At 46.2% G+C, this 15,743-nt stretch overlaps 1 protein-coding gene across 11 annotated transcripts in view; it reads right to left on the bottom strand.

The window, feature by feature from the left end:
• Positions 1 to 5,743: 5,743 nt before the first annotated feature.
• caska (calcium/calmodulin-dependent serine protein kinase a) overlaps positions 5,744 to 15,743 on the bottom strand; it is a 129,440-nt gene continuing 119,440 nt past the window's right edge. For 6 of the 11 annotated variants that reach the window (XM_030111540.1, XM_030111550.1, XM_030111542.1 and 3 more), the window contains 7 exons: positions 15,338 to 15,534; positions 14,645 to 14,760; positions 10,046 to 10,126; positions 9,217 to 9,297; positions 8,934 to 9,136; positions 8,777 to 8,860; positions 5,744 to 6,647 (listed from right to left, as the gene is read on the bottom strand). In XM_030111540.1, coding sequence (XP_029967400.1) covers positions 6,471 to 6,647; positions 8,777 to 8,860; positions 8,934 to 9,136; positions 9,217 to 9,297; positions 10,046 to 10,126; positions 14,645 to 14,760; positions 15,338 to 15,534 — 939 coding nt within the window. In that variant the 3' untranslated portion in view covers positions 5,744 to 6,470. Of the gene's footprint in view, positions 6,648 to 7,394; positions 7,422 to 8,776; positions 8,861 to 8,933; positions 9,137 to 9,216; positions 9,298 to 10,045; positions 10,127 to 14,644; positions 14,761 to 15,337; positions 15,535 to 15,743 lie in introns of all 11 variants that reach the window. The other 5 variants (XM_030111541.1, XM_030111551.1, XM_030111543.1 and 2 more) reach the window with 2 other exon arrangements.

Raw genomic sequence — 15,743 nt, 5'->3', positions numbered from 1 at the left:
GGCGGCGTTTATCCGAGCAGTGAAGGAATGCTCTTCACCGCATGAGTCAGTCTGCCCTGCCAAATGTAGGATTCTGGGAGTTTTTTTCTGCAGAAATTCAAACGTGTCAAAGTGAACTGATCAGTCCGGAAAGACTGGCGCCATTCCTGTCTGTGACGGCGCCTCTGGAGTGTTTCCTCCACATCTTATTCATTATTTCCCCGTTATATTCGCCATAGTGTCGCTCAAACAGGAAGTGAAGACCTGTGGTTTGTGGCGTTACGGATCCGGCGGTGCGCCGGGTCAAGTCTGGACCCTGAGTGTGGGAGACCGAGTTCAAATCCTCTGGCTGTGGAGGAAGGGACTGTGGTGTGACAGAACCGAGCCGAACACTGTCCCATTTCCAAGGCTGCTCCTGTTCTGTGATTTGACATCTGGCTCTCCTGGAGAGCTGAACGAGTGAAGAGACGAAGCAAGAGATCAACTGAAAAACACAGAATAAACATCTTTCATTCACGTACACACAAAGGTCACAGTGTGAGGTCGGTTCGGACCAGGTGCAGGACCAGGTGCAGGACCAGGTGCAGGACCAGGTGCAGGACCAGGTGTAGGACCAGGTGCAGGACCAGGTGTAGGACCAGGTGTAGGACCAGGTGCAGGACCAGGTGTAGGACCAGGTGTAGGACCAGGTGTAGGACCAGGTGTACAGCACAGTGTTCAGTTCCTACTGGACCAAACAGGACGTTCTGGTTTTCCTGCTCCCACATGGTCCCAGTCAGATTTGCTTCAGAGCCCAGAACACTTTCCTGGACCGAGGCAGATTTATTCAAAACTTGGATTGTCACCTCTTAAATACGAATGTCTCTCGATCAAAAGCATTTTGGTGACGATGAGTCAGAGTATAATTCTTGATCGGAGTTCAGAGTTCTTTTAAGAACAGCTTCAGCAAGGCCCCGTTCACACCGTCGGTGGGGGAACAGAAAACTTTCAGAACAAGTTCGGGATGTGTTTACACCACAACGGCGCTCAGAGTCACTGGAAACACAACTCCTTGAAGAGAAAAAGACTAGAGGAGAACTTCCCAGTCCATATCCTCCTGGTCCTGGTCCCAGATCCTGGTCCTGGTCCCAGTCCTTACGGACGGTCCAGACTACTGTCGGTGTTCTCCATTGTTAATGTTCAGACTGCATTAACTGCAGCGGGTTTTTCATTAGAAAAACAAACAACAGCGCCAACCTGTGGCCCGGCATGTTAACTACACCGTTTTCAGAGTTTCTGCCGGTCCTGTTTAAACGGATATTGCTTTCATAAATGCTGTCGTGTAAATGAGAAACGTTTCTCTCACATAAACACTGAAACTTTGTACTTTTACATGAAATGTTGTCGTAACTCATCGCGACTCCAGACGTTATTTTTACGTCCTTCAGATTTGGCCAAACTCAAGTCCACCAGTTGATCCGGTGTGCCACCAAGAGAGGCTGTGTTGTGTTGAGGTTAGTATTTTTCATTTTTGGCGGGTGGCTGGGGTCCGGACGACGTTCAGGTCTGTTCTAGAATCTACAGGAACCTTTAAAAACCTGCCTCTGCTTTCATAGAGCGGTGAGAGTGTTGGCCGGGGTTTGGCTTCACTGTAATGTTTCAGAGTGAAACATCAGGCTGAATGTATCAGCGTACGAGGATTCACTTCAAAAAACCAAGATGCTGGGAACCTTTGATCACTGCTATTTATAGAGAGGTCATTTCCACTGAGTGCAGGTTCAGTTCTGGTGATGAGATGTTTGTGCTCACATGCATTTTTTTCTTGCATAATGTTGAATTTTGAACGTTACGTTACGTAACCTCGCCTGCGTCACGTTATGAGTTCTGTCCTTTGATTCACATGTGTGTAAAGTTGCGGGAGATCAGAGACGGTGGCGTTATCTCCCTCCACAGATGTCCTGTCCCCTCGTCTCCGCTCGCCTCTGTACGTCCCTGCAGCTTTCCCGTAAATGCATTAATCTTCTTACTGCATGCCGTGCTGCGGCGCCATGCAGGGACTTTCTCCTCGCCTCCTATGGACGGACTGATGGCCGGGGCCCCCTCCATGGGGGGAGGGGCGGGGTGTGATCGCCATATGTCAGGAAACGAGGGGGGGGTGAAGACGAGGCTTCAGGGGTCAAGAAGTTGGCTTCCGTCCCCTCGGAGCGTGTTGAGCAGTCTTCAAACCGCTGGTCGTCCACCTGATTTGGGATTTTTTTCATCAGGTTTATTTTTTAGGAGGAATAAAAGGAAAGAAGTGCTGCTGAACTTTTGACGTGCCTGCTCAGCGACTCCTCTCAGCCTCGGCCGGCCGGGATTTGACCCATTTTGGTGAGGAAGGGCGGTTAATCTGCACGGCGGCCTGTTGGCCCGTTAATGTGGGATTAAGAGCCGGACTGAGGCGCTGCTGGCGGCCGTCATCCCTCCTCCTCCACCGCTCCTGCTGACGGGACGGTTCCACTTTCCTGGAAAGAAATGAAGGATTTTATCAATTTTATTTCGTTATTATTATTTTTTGGGGAAGGGGAGTTTTTGGGGTCACTATCAAGACCAAACACTAGTGGACGCAGCACTGATTCCTGACTCTCATTTTGTTTCACACTATATTATTGTCAACAGTTGTTGAGATGAGTAGACAATAAAAAGTCAAACTCTAATCCAAGTTGTCTTGAACATATTCTATAACTGTTGTGTGCACATTCAGATATCAGTCACGTTCATTATTGTCCATCAGAGATTGTTTTAAAGGTATCATGGACGATTTTCTCGAAAAAGTCGAAGCCAAACGTCTGTTATTCGCTTTTTGAAAACGCTCATGCGCCAGACCGTCCTACCTGCTCTGCTGCTCCTACGAGCCGCTTGACGGCGAGACGCAAGCATTTCTCCAGCGTGATGGACATGTCAGAGGACCAATAGTTGACGCTATCATCACGCCATTCATTGGCTAAAACAAGACAGTACCATGGTAACAAAGTAAGAAACGTAAATAAATAAATAAATAAATTGAAAAATCAGAAAAAGAAAGGGAAAAAAAAACTCAGACATCCAATTAAATATGCAATATGGAAGAGTCGTCACTTTGTGTTTCACATAAATGAAAAGAATTAGTAAGAAGAAAACCTATTTAATATTATTCCTTTGGATTGTTATTACGGTGACTCTCTATAAAGCTAACAAGTCCAGGAGAATCTGGACTGGAACCAGGACCAGGACCAGGACCAGGAGAATCTGGACTGGAACCAGGACCAGGACCAGGAGAATCTGGACTGGAACCAGGAGCAGGACCAGGAGAATCTGGACTGGAAGTCCTGACACTCTGGAGGAACCCACGGTTCTTACATGGTTCTTCTACTGAGCATGTGCAGAACGACGGTTTCTGACGGCTGTGGTGTGTTTCAGAAATGTTTTCACCTGTTTCCACGGAGACAGACTCAAGAGCACTTTAGTGTTTAATCTAAGTGTTTAATCTGAAACGACACCAACAGATCCCGTCTGTCACGTCTTTATTGACCCAGTCCTTTAAAAACTGGAGGAGAAAGTCCAGAAACTTCAGGTTTAATGATTCCATGAAAAGATCTTTGTCGTCCTGAATCAGTGTGCATTATGAGACTATCCTGTTTGAAGCAGGCAGTTAAAAGTCATCCAAAAGTTGTTTTTCAGCCTCTCACTCTTCTTGTGGGACAGTTCACTTGCTCCTGTCCTCCAGCTGCTGTTGATGCGTCTACCTTTTGCATGGCTGAAAACCCATCTTCGTGAAAACACACCGCCCCGGCGTGTCCTCTGCTGAAGGTGTGCTGTTGTTCAGATGTTAATGCTTTGGGATTACGCAACAGTGAAACACGCTGTTCGAGCCCTAATCGCTCACTTGCACTGATTGAACCGTCAGAATGCGGCCGGGGGTCGACTCGGAGCTGGTCCGCCTGTCCAGGTTCTCTCTTTCACTTCCATTCAGTCTGTTTGGTGAAATGAGAAACCCACCCCGTGTGCTTTGGGAACTGTGCACGTTTCGTCATGTGACCCCAAATCCAGGTGGAGGTGACGGTTTCCTGACCTCCAGGAAAACATGCAGAACGTGGCTCATCTCACCGCTCTGCACACGTCCACAGTTCTCCGTCTGGCCTCCTCCTCTTCTGTACATCCTCCTCCAGGGAACAGGCCTTAAAGGCACACTTCAAATTGAGATTTAGTTTATTTTTAGCTTCATTTGTGTCCTCGAGGCAGAAAAAGCTGTGAAAACCTGTGGAATTATTTTCTCCAAAATGCTCTTAAATAAAACATCAGAGCAGATTTTACCTGAGATCCTGCAGCTTGGAGGAAGTCACTCTTTTAGATTCTGAGATAAATGTGTAAAAATAAATATAAAACTGGTTGTGTAAAATAAAGCAGCAGGTGGTTCGCTGAATAAATCCATGGTGAACAGAGAAAAAAAACATTCCTGCATGTGAAATCAGTGTATCACACACACACACACACACACAGTGGCGAGACCTGGTTTACTGTACATGACGTCTGAAGTGAAAACGCAGGGAAAAGTTTTCTGTTTACACGGCTACATTTTGAGAAAAAAATGTTTCCATGGAAACGGCTTAGCTCCGCTGCCAGGCCATGAATTTTTCCCATTTCCATGGAGACAGTCAGTGTTTTCCAAAAATCCCCCCTTGGGAGCCATTTTCAAAACAATTGTGTACTTCTAAAGTTTAGTGTTTTCCCTCGAAAACGCGGCGGCGTAAACGAGGCCTCGTTCAATCACGCACTGGAAGAACATGCAAACTCTCCACACTGAAAGGAAGGAAATGAGGAGCCACTCGCAGGTTTTCGTTTTTCCAACACAATAAAGGAAATATATTTAAAAAAAAAACCTCTTTCTTTCCATGTCAGAGTCATTTCCAGGAGGGGGCGCTACAGTCCGTCACGCTCCTCCTCGTCCGTGCAGACAGGAAAACGCACAACAGTTTCAACGCCAAAATCCACGAAACACTCCGCGACGTGACACATTCCTGAAAGGAGCATTGCTTTTGTTCTTTTTTTCTTCACTCTGTGCGACGAATCCAGAAGACGGCGTTAACGTCTCGCTTTTAATAAACACACAGCACGAACATGGCCGGACGTTCCACAAGTCTGTGGCTCAGAAACCGAGATGCGAAGGCATGTGCATAGGTGTCCCGTCAACGCCCCCTCCCACACACACACACACACACACACACACACACACACACACACACACACACACATCCCGCCATCATCTGGAATGTTTTCCTCTTTTTTCTTCTAATATATAGATATTTATTGACAGTTGTCGTCTTTTCTGTGGGGGGTTTACAGAGAGAGACACGGGAAACACTGACTGACAGCATGGAAGCTCGCAAATGTCCACATGCATGAGAACCTCATTCAAATCTCTAAAATTAAAAAAACAAACAAAACGAAACAAAAAAAGAACAACCCGGTGGATTCATTTGGAAGAGACAGTCCCGGGCGGGTCCGGGGGGACGGGTCGATGGCGGGAGGAGACACCGCAGTGTGTTTGTGTGCTTTTCTTCGGTCCGGCGGACAGAACTGGCACTGACGTCGTCTTTCTACAGGTTTACAACAACCAACGGGACCACGATGAGTCGGAGCGGGACGGGACACTGGACTGTCTCTTTAAAACAAACATCTACAAAAATGTTGCCTCCTAGCGAGTACGGACATGACAATATTCACTTTTTATTAACTCTGCTTCTTCTTCTTTTTTAATTTTTTTTTTTACAATACTATGACTAAGTCGTCTGCAAAGAGTCTGATAATTGGCTTCTGACAGTTTGGACCAGTGGTTCCCAACCTGCAGGGTTCATGGAGACGCCCCAAAATGGCTTCAAAGGATCCTCCGAGTGTGTAAACACACTTCCACCAACACACACATTCACATGATGGGGAAGGTTCCGCGTCTGTTCTCTTACCTCTGTCTGCAATCGTGCAAATCTAATCACAATAACATCAGACTAACGAAAATGATCGAACCCATAGAGCCAATCCAAGGTTTACAACCAAGCTTCAAGGTTTAGAACCAAGGTTCCACATTTGGATCAAGGTTCAAGGTCTGGAACAAGGTTCAATTTTAGCAACCAGGGCTGAAGGCTGAAAACAAAGACTGAAGGTTTAGAACCAAGGTCGAAGGTTGGGAACCAGGTTTGAAATTTGTGAGCCAGGGCTGAAGGTTGAGAACCAGTGGTTTGGAGACTGGGGACCAGGGTTGCAGGTTGAGAACCAGGTTTGGAGGTTGAGAACCAGGTTTGGAGGTTGGGAACCAGGTTTGGAGGTTGGGAACCAGTGGTTTGGAGGATTTCGGTTGAATGCTGTGGTTGCGTTCACAGTTCGCTGAGGGTGTCTTCGGTCAGTGTAAAAGTTCTTCCATCAGTTCGTGGTGACTTCCTGGTGTTCTGGATGTGGCGCTGGGGGTTCCGGGGTTCCGGGGGTTTGGCTGGTGGGGCGGGTCAGTAGACCCAGGACACGGGAACCCACTGGCTGGTGGTGCACACCAGGTCGATGGCCTCCTCCAGGTGCCTGATGGTCTCGTCGATCTCGTTGTTGATGAGCGTCTGGTCGAAGTAGTGGGCGTACGTCTTCTGCAGGATCTCCGACTCTTTCTGCAGCCGCTGCAGAGACTCGTCCTGAAGGCGATGAGGCAGAGAACCGGGGATCAGGGACAACATGGACACTGTCGGCGAGAACAGCAGCTGATCCCATCATGACGGGGCCATGCAGGACCCACGATATACTGTTAATCCAATCATTCATAGAATCATGATGCAAATGCAAACAATGCTTAAAAATTTTCAAGCTTTATGAAATAATCTGTAAATAATACATTTTAATAGAACAAACTTTGATCCAGAAAACAAATCTCTCGGTGAGGATGACTGTCATACCACACAATGTAGCATTTTAAATTAAAAAATACACTTAAATATCACCGCCAAGCTTTAAAAAATCACCTGAGTTAGTTTTCAATCAATATTCCTGATGTTAAAGCTGAGTTTGTGCACATTTTCTCCTATTTTTAAGAGAACTCCATCAACTCGAGTCACTAACGAGGAAAGGGAGAAGCTTTCCAAAATCTGAGGGAGCTAAACGACACGAGATTTTATTTTATTAGAGGAAAAAAAACCTAAAATGATTCTGAATAAGTACATTTTAGTGTTTTTTTGTTTTTTTTTTGTCAATTTATCTTTGGAATAAAGGAAAATATGTTTCCCTGCCTGATGAAAGGTTAAAAAAGTGTGTGGAAAAAACTGGTTCCACTCAACAGAGGACGAAAATCATGGAAGGAAGCACTAAAAAACGCACACGCACGCACGCACGCACGCACACACACACACACACACACACACACACAGTCACGCCCGGTTTTTACTTACTGGCAGCGTTCGACACCACTTGGGCATCTGAGGGTGAACGAAACAAACGCATGCAGCATGCAGAGATAAAGGAGTGCAGAGAGGAGTGAGAGGAGGAAAAGAACGGAGACGAGCAGACGGAGGGGGAGGTGCAGGGCCGCGTGCACGCGCCGTGCACGCGCCGTGCACGCGCCGTGCACGCCGTGTGCCTCACAAACATTTTACACGACAGCGTTTCAAGTGAAAATGCATCATTTCAGGAAAGGTTTGACGTTTCTGCGGCAACGCTTTGAAAATGGTCCGTTTCTATGGAAACGATGTAGCTGTCATGTTGGTCCAGGAGTTGGCGCTGTGGGTTGGTTTAGTCATGAAACCACACACACGAGCACGCAGAAAATATAACACACGAGAAATAGGGATGCACAGATATGAACATTCTGATCAGTATCGATTTTAATATTGTGGTTTTGGCTGCTAGCCGATATTTATCGGTATTGATGTGAGTTTAAAAAACAGGTTTCTATGATGATTCAGGAAACTGAAAACCAGATAAACAGTGAAAATGAAAAAGCAATAAGTTTCTATTTTCTAAAACTTCAAGATTATACATGTACATATATATTATATATATATATATATATATATACACATATATACATATGTATATATGTGTGTGTGTATATGTATATGTATATACATATACATATACACACACACACACACACACACACACATATATATATATATATATTTATATATATATATATATATATATATATATATATATATATATATATATATATATATATATATATATATATATATATATAGTCCATCTCTAACTCTACACATTAACAATGGGAGAAAATGGATAGAACAGCAAGGCGGACTGTTACTATGGTGACCAAGTCCAGAAAAATCTGGACTGGAACCAGGACCAGGAGAATCTGGATGAGAGTCATGATATTCTGGAGGAAAACAACTTCTTACTATGGCCGTGTTTCCCGTTTCCATAGAGACACACGGAGTAGCTTCATTTTCAAAAAGTTGCATTTTTTCCTCCAATTTCCAGTCAGAATTTTCTGAAAGTTCCACTGTTTCAGAAAGTTGTGCTTTCAGACTCCAAGTGCCGGCGTTGCGCAATCTGACACCAAAACTTTAGTAGTTTTCATTTTCACTTGAAGGCATGGTGTAAACGGGGTTTTAGAAAAGGACTCGATGTGATTCGGCCAAAACACGCATCAGGAAGGAAGAGGTGAAAAAAACAAACATTTATGACCCATGTGACTGACGAGGGTGAGGATTCGCTCCAGCGGATCAAAAAGGCCTCATGCATCCAAACCTCACCCACGCTAACCCAAACGGCTAAATGACTCATGGAGCTGGAGCCCGCGGCGTCCTACCTCGCTGATTCCCGGCGTGATCGTCGGCGCGGCGATGAAGACGACGTACGGGGCGAACTCCGCCGTCCGCAGGACCTTCAGGGCCTGGTGGAGAGCCAGCGTTAGCGTCGAAAAGCCGCGCGCGCCGCCGCCCGGCCGTACGGACGGGAGCGCCCACCTGAGGTTCGATGTCCAGGATGGCCACGAGTCCCTGCTGGTGGATCTTCCGGAGGGTCTCCAGCCGCGTCCCGTACATGGCGTCCTCGTGGCTGCCGTACTCCAGGTACTCGTTGTTGCTGATGTCCTGCATCATTTGGTCGTGAGACACGAAGTAGTAGTTCTTGCCGTTCTCCTCGTCCTTCTTCGGGGGTCTGGTCGTGTCTGCGGGACGTCGGAGGAGAATTCAGAGTTCAGAGACGAAACCCGGCAGGACGAGACGGCCGCCCGCGGTTTGGACTCACGTGGGATCGGGTAGGCGAACCGGTCTGGGTTTTTGGTAATGAGGGTGTTCTTGATGTGTCTTCTTCCCACGCCATGAGCCCCTAACACACACACACACACAAAGGGCGGGTTCAGTGGAGAACGGCTGGCTTTCATCTGATATTTTAACCGTGTTTCACCATTTACCTCGGAATACAACCGAACTAGCAAACTGCACTTTTTCTAGAGATATCAGGAGCAGAAAACAGTGTGTCAGCAGATTCCTGTGCTTTCCTGTGTGGACCCACTCAGAGGCTCACGATGGCTAATTGATTACAAAAAGCACCTTCCTTCCACTTTCATAGACGATCTGTCCAAATGATGAAGCTAGCGTTAGCTTCGAACCGTAAAACGAGGAGAGAGTCGTCTGAAACAGGACATTTCAGTAAATCAGCTTGTTGCATTCTGACTAAACTTGTAACACAATCACGTCTCTGGCTTGGTGTTTGAAGAAATTAGGATCATAGTTCAGAGAAACGAGAAGACGCCGTCTTGCTTCCCCAGTGTTAGCGTCCATGCTAACTCCTCTCACCTGGTTTAGCAGTCTTTCAACAGAAGCGTGCTGTTTTTGACTCGAGTATTATTCTAGAAAGAACCAGGCTGAATGACGTCTGCCACTGCTAACCACATCGTTCCTGTGCAAATTTTTCAAAATGTTGTGGCGTAAACGCAACACTTCTCTAGAACGACAGTAGAAAAAAAACACTGCATTTCCACTTGAACCATTGTTGAGTAAATCAGTGGTTTCTGCTCCAGATATCAGTAGAACAGCTGTGAACACGTCTGCAGCGCGTTAAAGCCGCCACTCACCTAACAACACCAAGGTTTTCCTCTTGAAGGCCGGAAGTTTCACCACCTCCTCATACGTGACCAGGTCTAGTTGGTCGAACACTGAAGGCACAGGAAGCAAAGAGAGGCGTCAGGAGGGAGTCGGCGCCACGAGACAGGAAGTGGAGCTCTACAGGAGTGTGGAGGGAACACGGTGTCCTACAGAGGCTTCGGGGAACTACTGCATGTGGTGAAGTGAGGAAGAGGAAGTCAGAAACAGACGAAATCATGAAGACAAACCTGAGTTATTGACCCAGTTTCCATGGAAACGGTCGATAACGTTTGTTCTTCATGAAGTCTGACAGTGAATGAAGAGTTTCAGGCTGGGGATCAAAGATTTCTTTCTCTGAATATATAATAAACCCCTTGGAAACTGTGCCGATTCAGTCATTCATATAGGACTGTTTCAAGAACAGAGTTCATGATGATCAATTCTTATAAAGTTTGCAACATGAGTTTTTTTGTTTATCAGCTGAAAAACTGCAAATCTATTTCTTTTAAATAAACAATATTCAAAACACTTCATAATCGTAAAAAACATTATTCATTTTAACCAAAAAAAGTCCAGAAATTTACAGCTTCATGAGAACTGCATGTCATAATCAGCTGATTGTCCTATACTGATAAAATATTTTTTCAATCATGAAAAAAAGTTTTTTCATGAAAATGTATGACTTTTGAGAATACATATATTTTGTTGGAAAATTATTGTAGTTTAAAGAATTTAGTTTAAAAAAAATACAAGCAAAAAAAGATAATCTCAAGTTAAATTTAGCAAAATCCAAACCTTCTTTTCAGGTTCATTATCTTAGATGTAGAGAAACAATGTCAGATGTTATATCAGAAGCGCTCATTAGATCTCACACGTTTTTATCTGAGCTGAATGTTTTCTATAAAACAGTGAACTTCTGGGGTCTGAACGGAGGAGCGAGCAGAGGAGCTGCAGAGCGCCGGCGCTCACAGATCTTCACGTTCTCTGAAACTGGAGCCTCCGACTCAAGACGCTGACACGGGAAATAGAAAACCCCGGAGCGTTCCCGCAGAGGCAGCTGCTCAGCTGCTCAGGCTGGCTGTGAACCACCAGCTACTAACATCAGGGAGGGGCATCAGGGTGGGAGGGGCATCAGGGTGGGAGGGGCATCAGGGTGGGAGGGGCAGTAAGGTGGACACACCCCTCCCCCAAAAAAACACACATTTACTGGGAACGTCATGTGACTTCTTGGTTTTTATCACTTTTTGCTTATTTATGAACATGATACACATATGAAAAACAACTAGGAACAATCTTTTTAATTTAGCTGAATGTTAAAGTATGTTATATTTATTTAATGATGTTAGTAAACCTATTTCTTATTTATCTACAAATTTGGAAAAAACAACATAAAAATGTTTCAAACTTTCTTGAAAGACAAAATAAAATGTTTCAACATTTTTTCACATTTCGTCACTTTAATTTGTGTTTCTAGTGTTCAGTTCTCTGTATTTGACGGAATAAAGCGTGTTTCTACTCTCTGCTCGTTTGAATCTATCGTCCCAGCCCGGCTTTGTTCCACTCATCACGTCTTTATTGATGTTTTCAGTGGAATAAAACTTTACAGACAGAGAAACACTGAAATACAAAGTTTCCCTTTTGACTCAGATTTCTGTTGATTTCAACAGAAACACAAAACGTGAAACTGGAGATTTTCTAAAGTCAGAGAGAGAGAGAGAGAGAGAGAGAGAGAGAGAGAGAGAGAGAGAGAGAGAGAGAGAGAGAGAGAGAGAGAGAGAGAGAGAGAGAGAGGGGTTACTGTCACTGGTTGTTACTTACATGCACAGAGGCCGTTCAGTAGGAGAAAGCGAGAGAGATGAACAGCAAACATGATTCGGTTACAACAACAGAATTACAACATCTTCCACACAGAGGAGAGAAAGAACAGAAAGAACGGGGGGGGGGGGGGGGGGGGGGTGTGATGCTGCTGTTGCTGTGAGGGGGACGGTCAGTCAGTGTGAGGCGGATCAAACCGTCGGACAAGTCGATGGTCATCAGCGTAAAAATCAACATTTCCAGAGAAGAGACTCTGATGAAATGTTTAATTCCTTCTACAGTTTGGAAATCATTCATCCTCATCTGCCTCGTGGTCGTGGGGGCGGAGCCAATCCCAGCTGCCAGGCTTCCAGCTCAGAGTGATGTTCTGGAGCGATGTTCTCATCGTTCTGCTGCTGTGACCGCTTCACTTCCTGTTCAATCGAATTCTATTGATCACATTAAAGATTAACCTGATTGGACAGCTGGTATAGGCTCCGCCCCCCCCAACCCAGAGTCAAACATGTACAGCCTGTCGGAGGGTGGATTCACCGTCACAATGTGAAAATGAAGGACTGACGGTACACAAGAGCATGCTGGGAAACATTCAGGTTTCAAAATAAAAGGCTCACAGATCAAATAAAAAAAACAACAACTATAAATTTAGATGATAAAGTGTGAACTTGTACACACACACACACACACACACACACACACACACACACACACCCTTCAGCTGGTTCTCTGCTTGCCTCGTCTTCCCATAATCCCTGAGATAAACTGGACGCACACAGATGCAACACACACTGAAGAAACATGGTCACATGGCTGTGCGGCCTGCGATCGGTGTGTGTGTGTGTGTGTGTGTGTGCGCGTGTGTGTGTGTGTGTGTGTGTGTGTGTGTGTGTGTGTGTGTGTGTGTGTGTGTGTGTGTGTGTGTGTGTGTGTGTGTGTGTGTGTGTGTGTGTGTGTGTGTGTGTGTGTTCAGTGTGTATCATCACATCACAGCAAATCCCTGCAGCTGCAGTGAGGGTGATATAAACAGGATGTGATGTATGGATTCAGATCTGAAACGCCTCGGCCCGACGGTCCCGGCGCCGGATGCACATGCAGCGCCGGAGCCGCCGACACCCGAGACCGTCTCACCGCGAACCCGCTCGCTCGTCCAGAGCGAGGAGGTGAAAACCACGTGGCGTCACGCCGCAGGTGAACGGAAGCAGCGGGAGTGAGCGGCTGAACTCAGAGCTCCCGGGATCAGCAGGAACTCGCGGATCTCGCTTCACGTTTTCCTTCCCTCCTCTCTGCTCTCTGACATATCGACACCAGTCCTCTCAAACTTCGACTGATTGATGATCAAACGGTATCTTAGAAAGACTGAAGGAATGATCCATACTTTAGTATTGAAAAGGATCAGATGCTGATAAATATACATCTAACTCACATTAAGAAGTTAATGATGTTGTTTTCAGTGAATTTTATTAACTAAACAAAGAAAATAAAGTAAATATGTACATAGCATATAGACTATATTTGCTAAAGATTGTTTCTGCACATTATATATATACACACACACATACATATATATATACATATATATTTATCTTTTTTATTGTTATATTCTTGCATGCTTATGTTATCTATTTTATACTTTTTCTATATACTCTTGGCATCCATTGTGGGCAGCAAAGTAACAATTTCATTGTACAGTTAAACGTGTTTCTTTATTTTTACGATGCATATGGCAATAAATAAATCTTTGAATCTTTGCAGGATTTAAGTTCTCATATATCTCATATATCACACCATCATCACCTCAAGACACGCTAACAGAGCGAAACCCAAATATTCCAGATAACAAAGGCATAAAAAAGGCCAATATCTGAATATTTAAACTACACAGAACATGCTGCTGAATAAAGTCATAATAATATGACCCTAGTGAATGAACAGGAAGGCCATGTCAAGCAGTTCTGATTTTATTAGCTACTTTTGAGGAGGAAAAATCCTTCGTCATGAAGAAACAGTCTAATCTATCAGCTTTACATTGAAAGTGTGTTCTATACACAGGTGTTACTGGACGTTACTGGCTGCTGGACGCAGCCCTCATGAAAACACTCCTGTGCTCCCTCTGAACCCCCCCCCCCCATCAGGAACACGTGGTGGATGTTTTTAACCCCCCGACCCTCCAGCCTGCCCCGACCCTCCGGCCCGGTTACACAACCCGCCATGTGGGCCTGACACCGGAGAAGCGCCGCTCATGTGTTCCCCTCGGCGTCCAAACATTTCTGCCGCCGCGTCTCTTCATTTCACCGCCGCGACGCCTGCGGGACGACGCGTCGCCGAACACTCAGGCACGCGCGCACGTTTGAAAACAGTGCCGGCCAGTCCCCCGGCGGCGGCGGCCGATTCCTCCAATCGCAGCGCCGGGATCAGATTTCTGCTGCATGAGCGCCTTTTCCTGCCAGCCGGGCGGCGGCCAGAGCAGATCTGTTTACATGCACGCTCCTGGAACACCGGGACAACAACCTTTTTCCCAGAAGCCCCCCCTGAAAGAGAAACCCTGGGAAGCGACCGGCGCTCTGAAGGCAGAACCTCTGACACCAGCATGACGAGCACAGAGCCTCGAAAGGCCAAACAAACTGAAAACCAAGTAAACTTCCCTGCAGAGGCTGAGGAGCAACACACACACACACACACACACACACTCATTCACATGCACGTATATGCAGGGTGAAAGGAATGACGCATCTGTGCACTTGTGTGTGTGTGTGTGTGTGGGAGCGCGCACGGCGTACCTGCGTTGTGCTTGGCCAGGTACTTGTCTTTGTACTGCTTCTTCTTCTTGCCGAACCAGGTGCAGCTGGCCTGCTGCTCCTGCTTGGTCTTCTCCATGGCGATGCACGCCACCCGCCTGCCACACACACACACACACACACACACACACACACACACACACACACACACACACACACACACACACACACACACACACACACACACACACACACACACACACACACACACACACACACACACACACACACACACACACACACACACACGGGTCACACTGCAGCTTTTCATTTTCATGACTTAAAAGACAAAAATGTCACGAATGGAACAAAAAAAAATTCAGTTTAACTGTTTTATGATGAAATCAACTTTTGCTTGATGCTGTAATTTGTGGAGTTGCGGCTTCATCGGAGAAGAAATCATTAAAAAGAAGGTAAAGCTTGTATTTATCCCTAATATAACATTTATTCTGACTATGGAAAAGTGAGAAATATGATAAACTTGACTGATGCTAAGCAGGAACAGCGTCTAATGATTTGCTTTCAGGACCAGTGTGCCAGAAACCGTTGCTATTTTCTGATCAGTGTCGGTCTGGGATAGTTAAGGTTTCCAAGTCTTTCAAGATTCACAGGTTTGATGGAGACCGGGTTGGTGTGTGAAGCTCCCGACCCCGAGTCTCCGGCCTGTCTCCTCACCACTCCTGCAGCTCGGGCGACGGGATGAGGCCCGCCGTGCCGTTCTTGGTGTTCTCCAGCTTGCCCTGCCACCAGTTGTGGTCGTCCTTGGAGATGATCTGGATGATGTCGCCCACGCGGAAGCGGATGCCGGCCTCTTTGCAGGGGATGAGCTCGTCCTTGGAGGGGTCGTACTCGAACTGCGCCCTCACGTAGATCTGAGGCGGGAGAAGGCCGGAGGATGAGGAATGACACACGGGTTTGGGGTTTTGGGGAGGGGGGTGGATTCAGGCTAGATCCGACCGAACGAAGCAGATGATGTAACTGATAAAAGGAGAGAAAGATGAAAGTGGCGTTCGTGTTTTGACAGAGAGGCTCGGACTAATGAGCAGACGATTCTCCAGGGACACCAGATCACTGGGGGGGC

The sequence above is a fragment of the Salarias fasciatus genome, chromosome 16 (assembly GCF_902148845.1).
Source record: "Salarias fasciatus chromosome 16, fSalaFa1.1, whole genome shotgun sequence".
NCBI classification, from domain to species: Eukaryota; Metazoa; Chordata; class Actinopteri; order Blenniiformes; family Blenniidae; genus Salarias; species Salarias fasciatus.
Note: the sequence above shows the minus strand (reverse complement) of the source record. Positions and strands in the feature narration are given on the sequence as shown.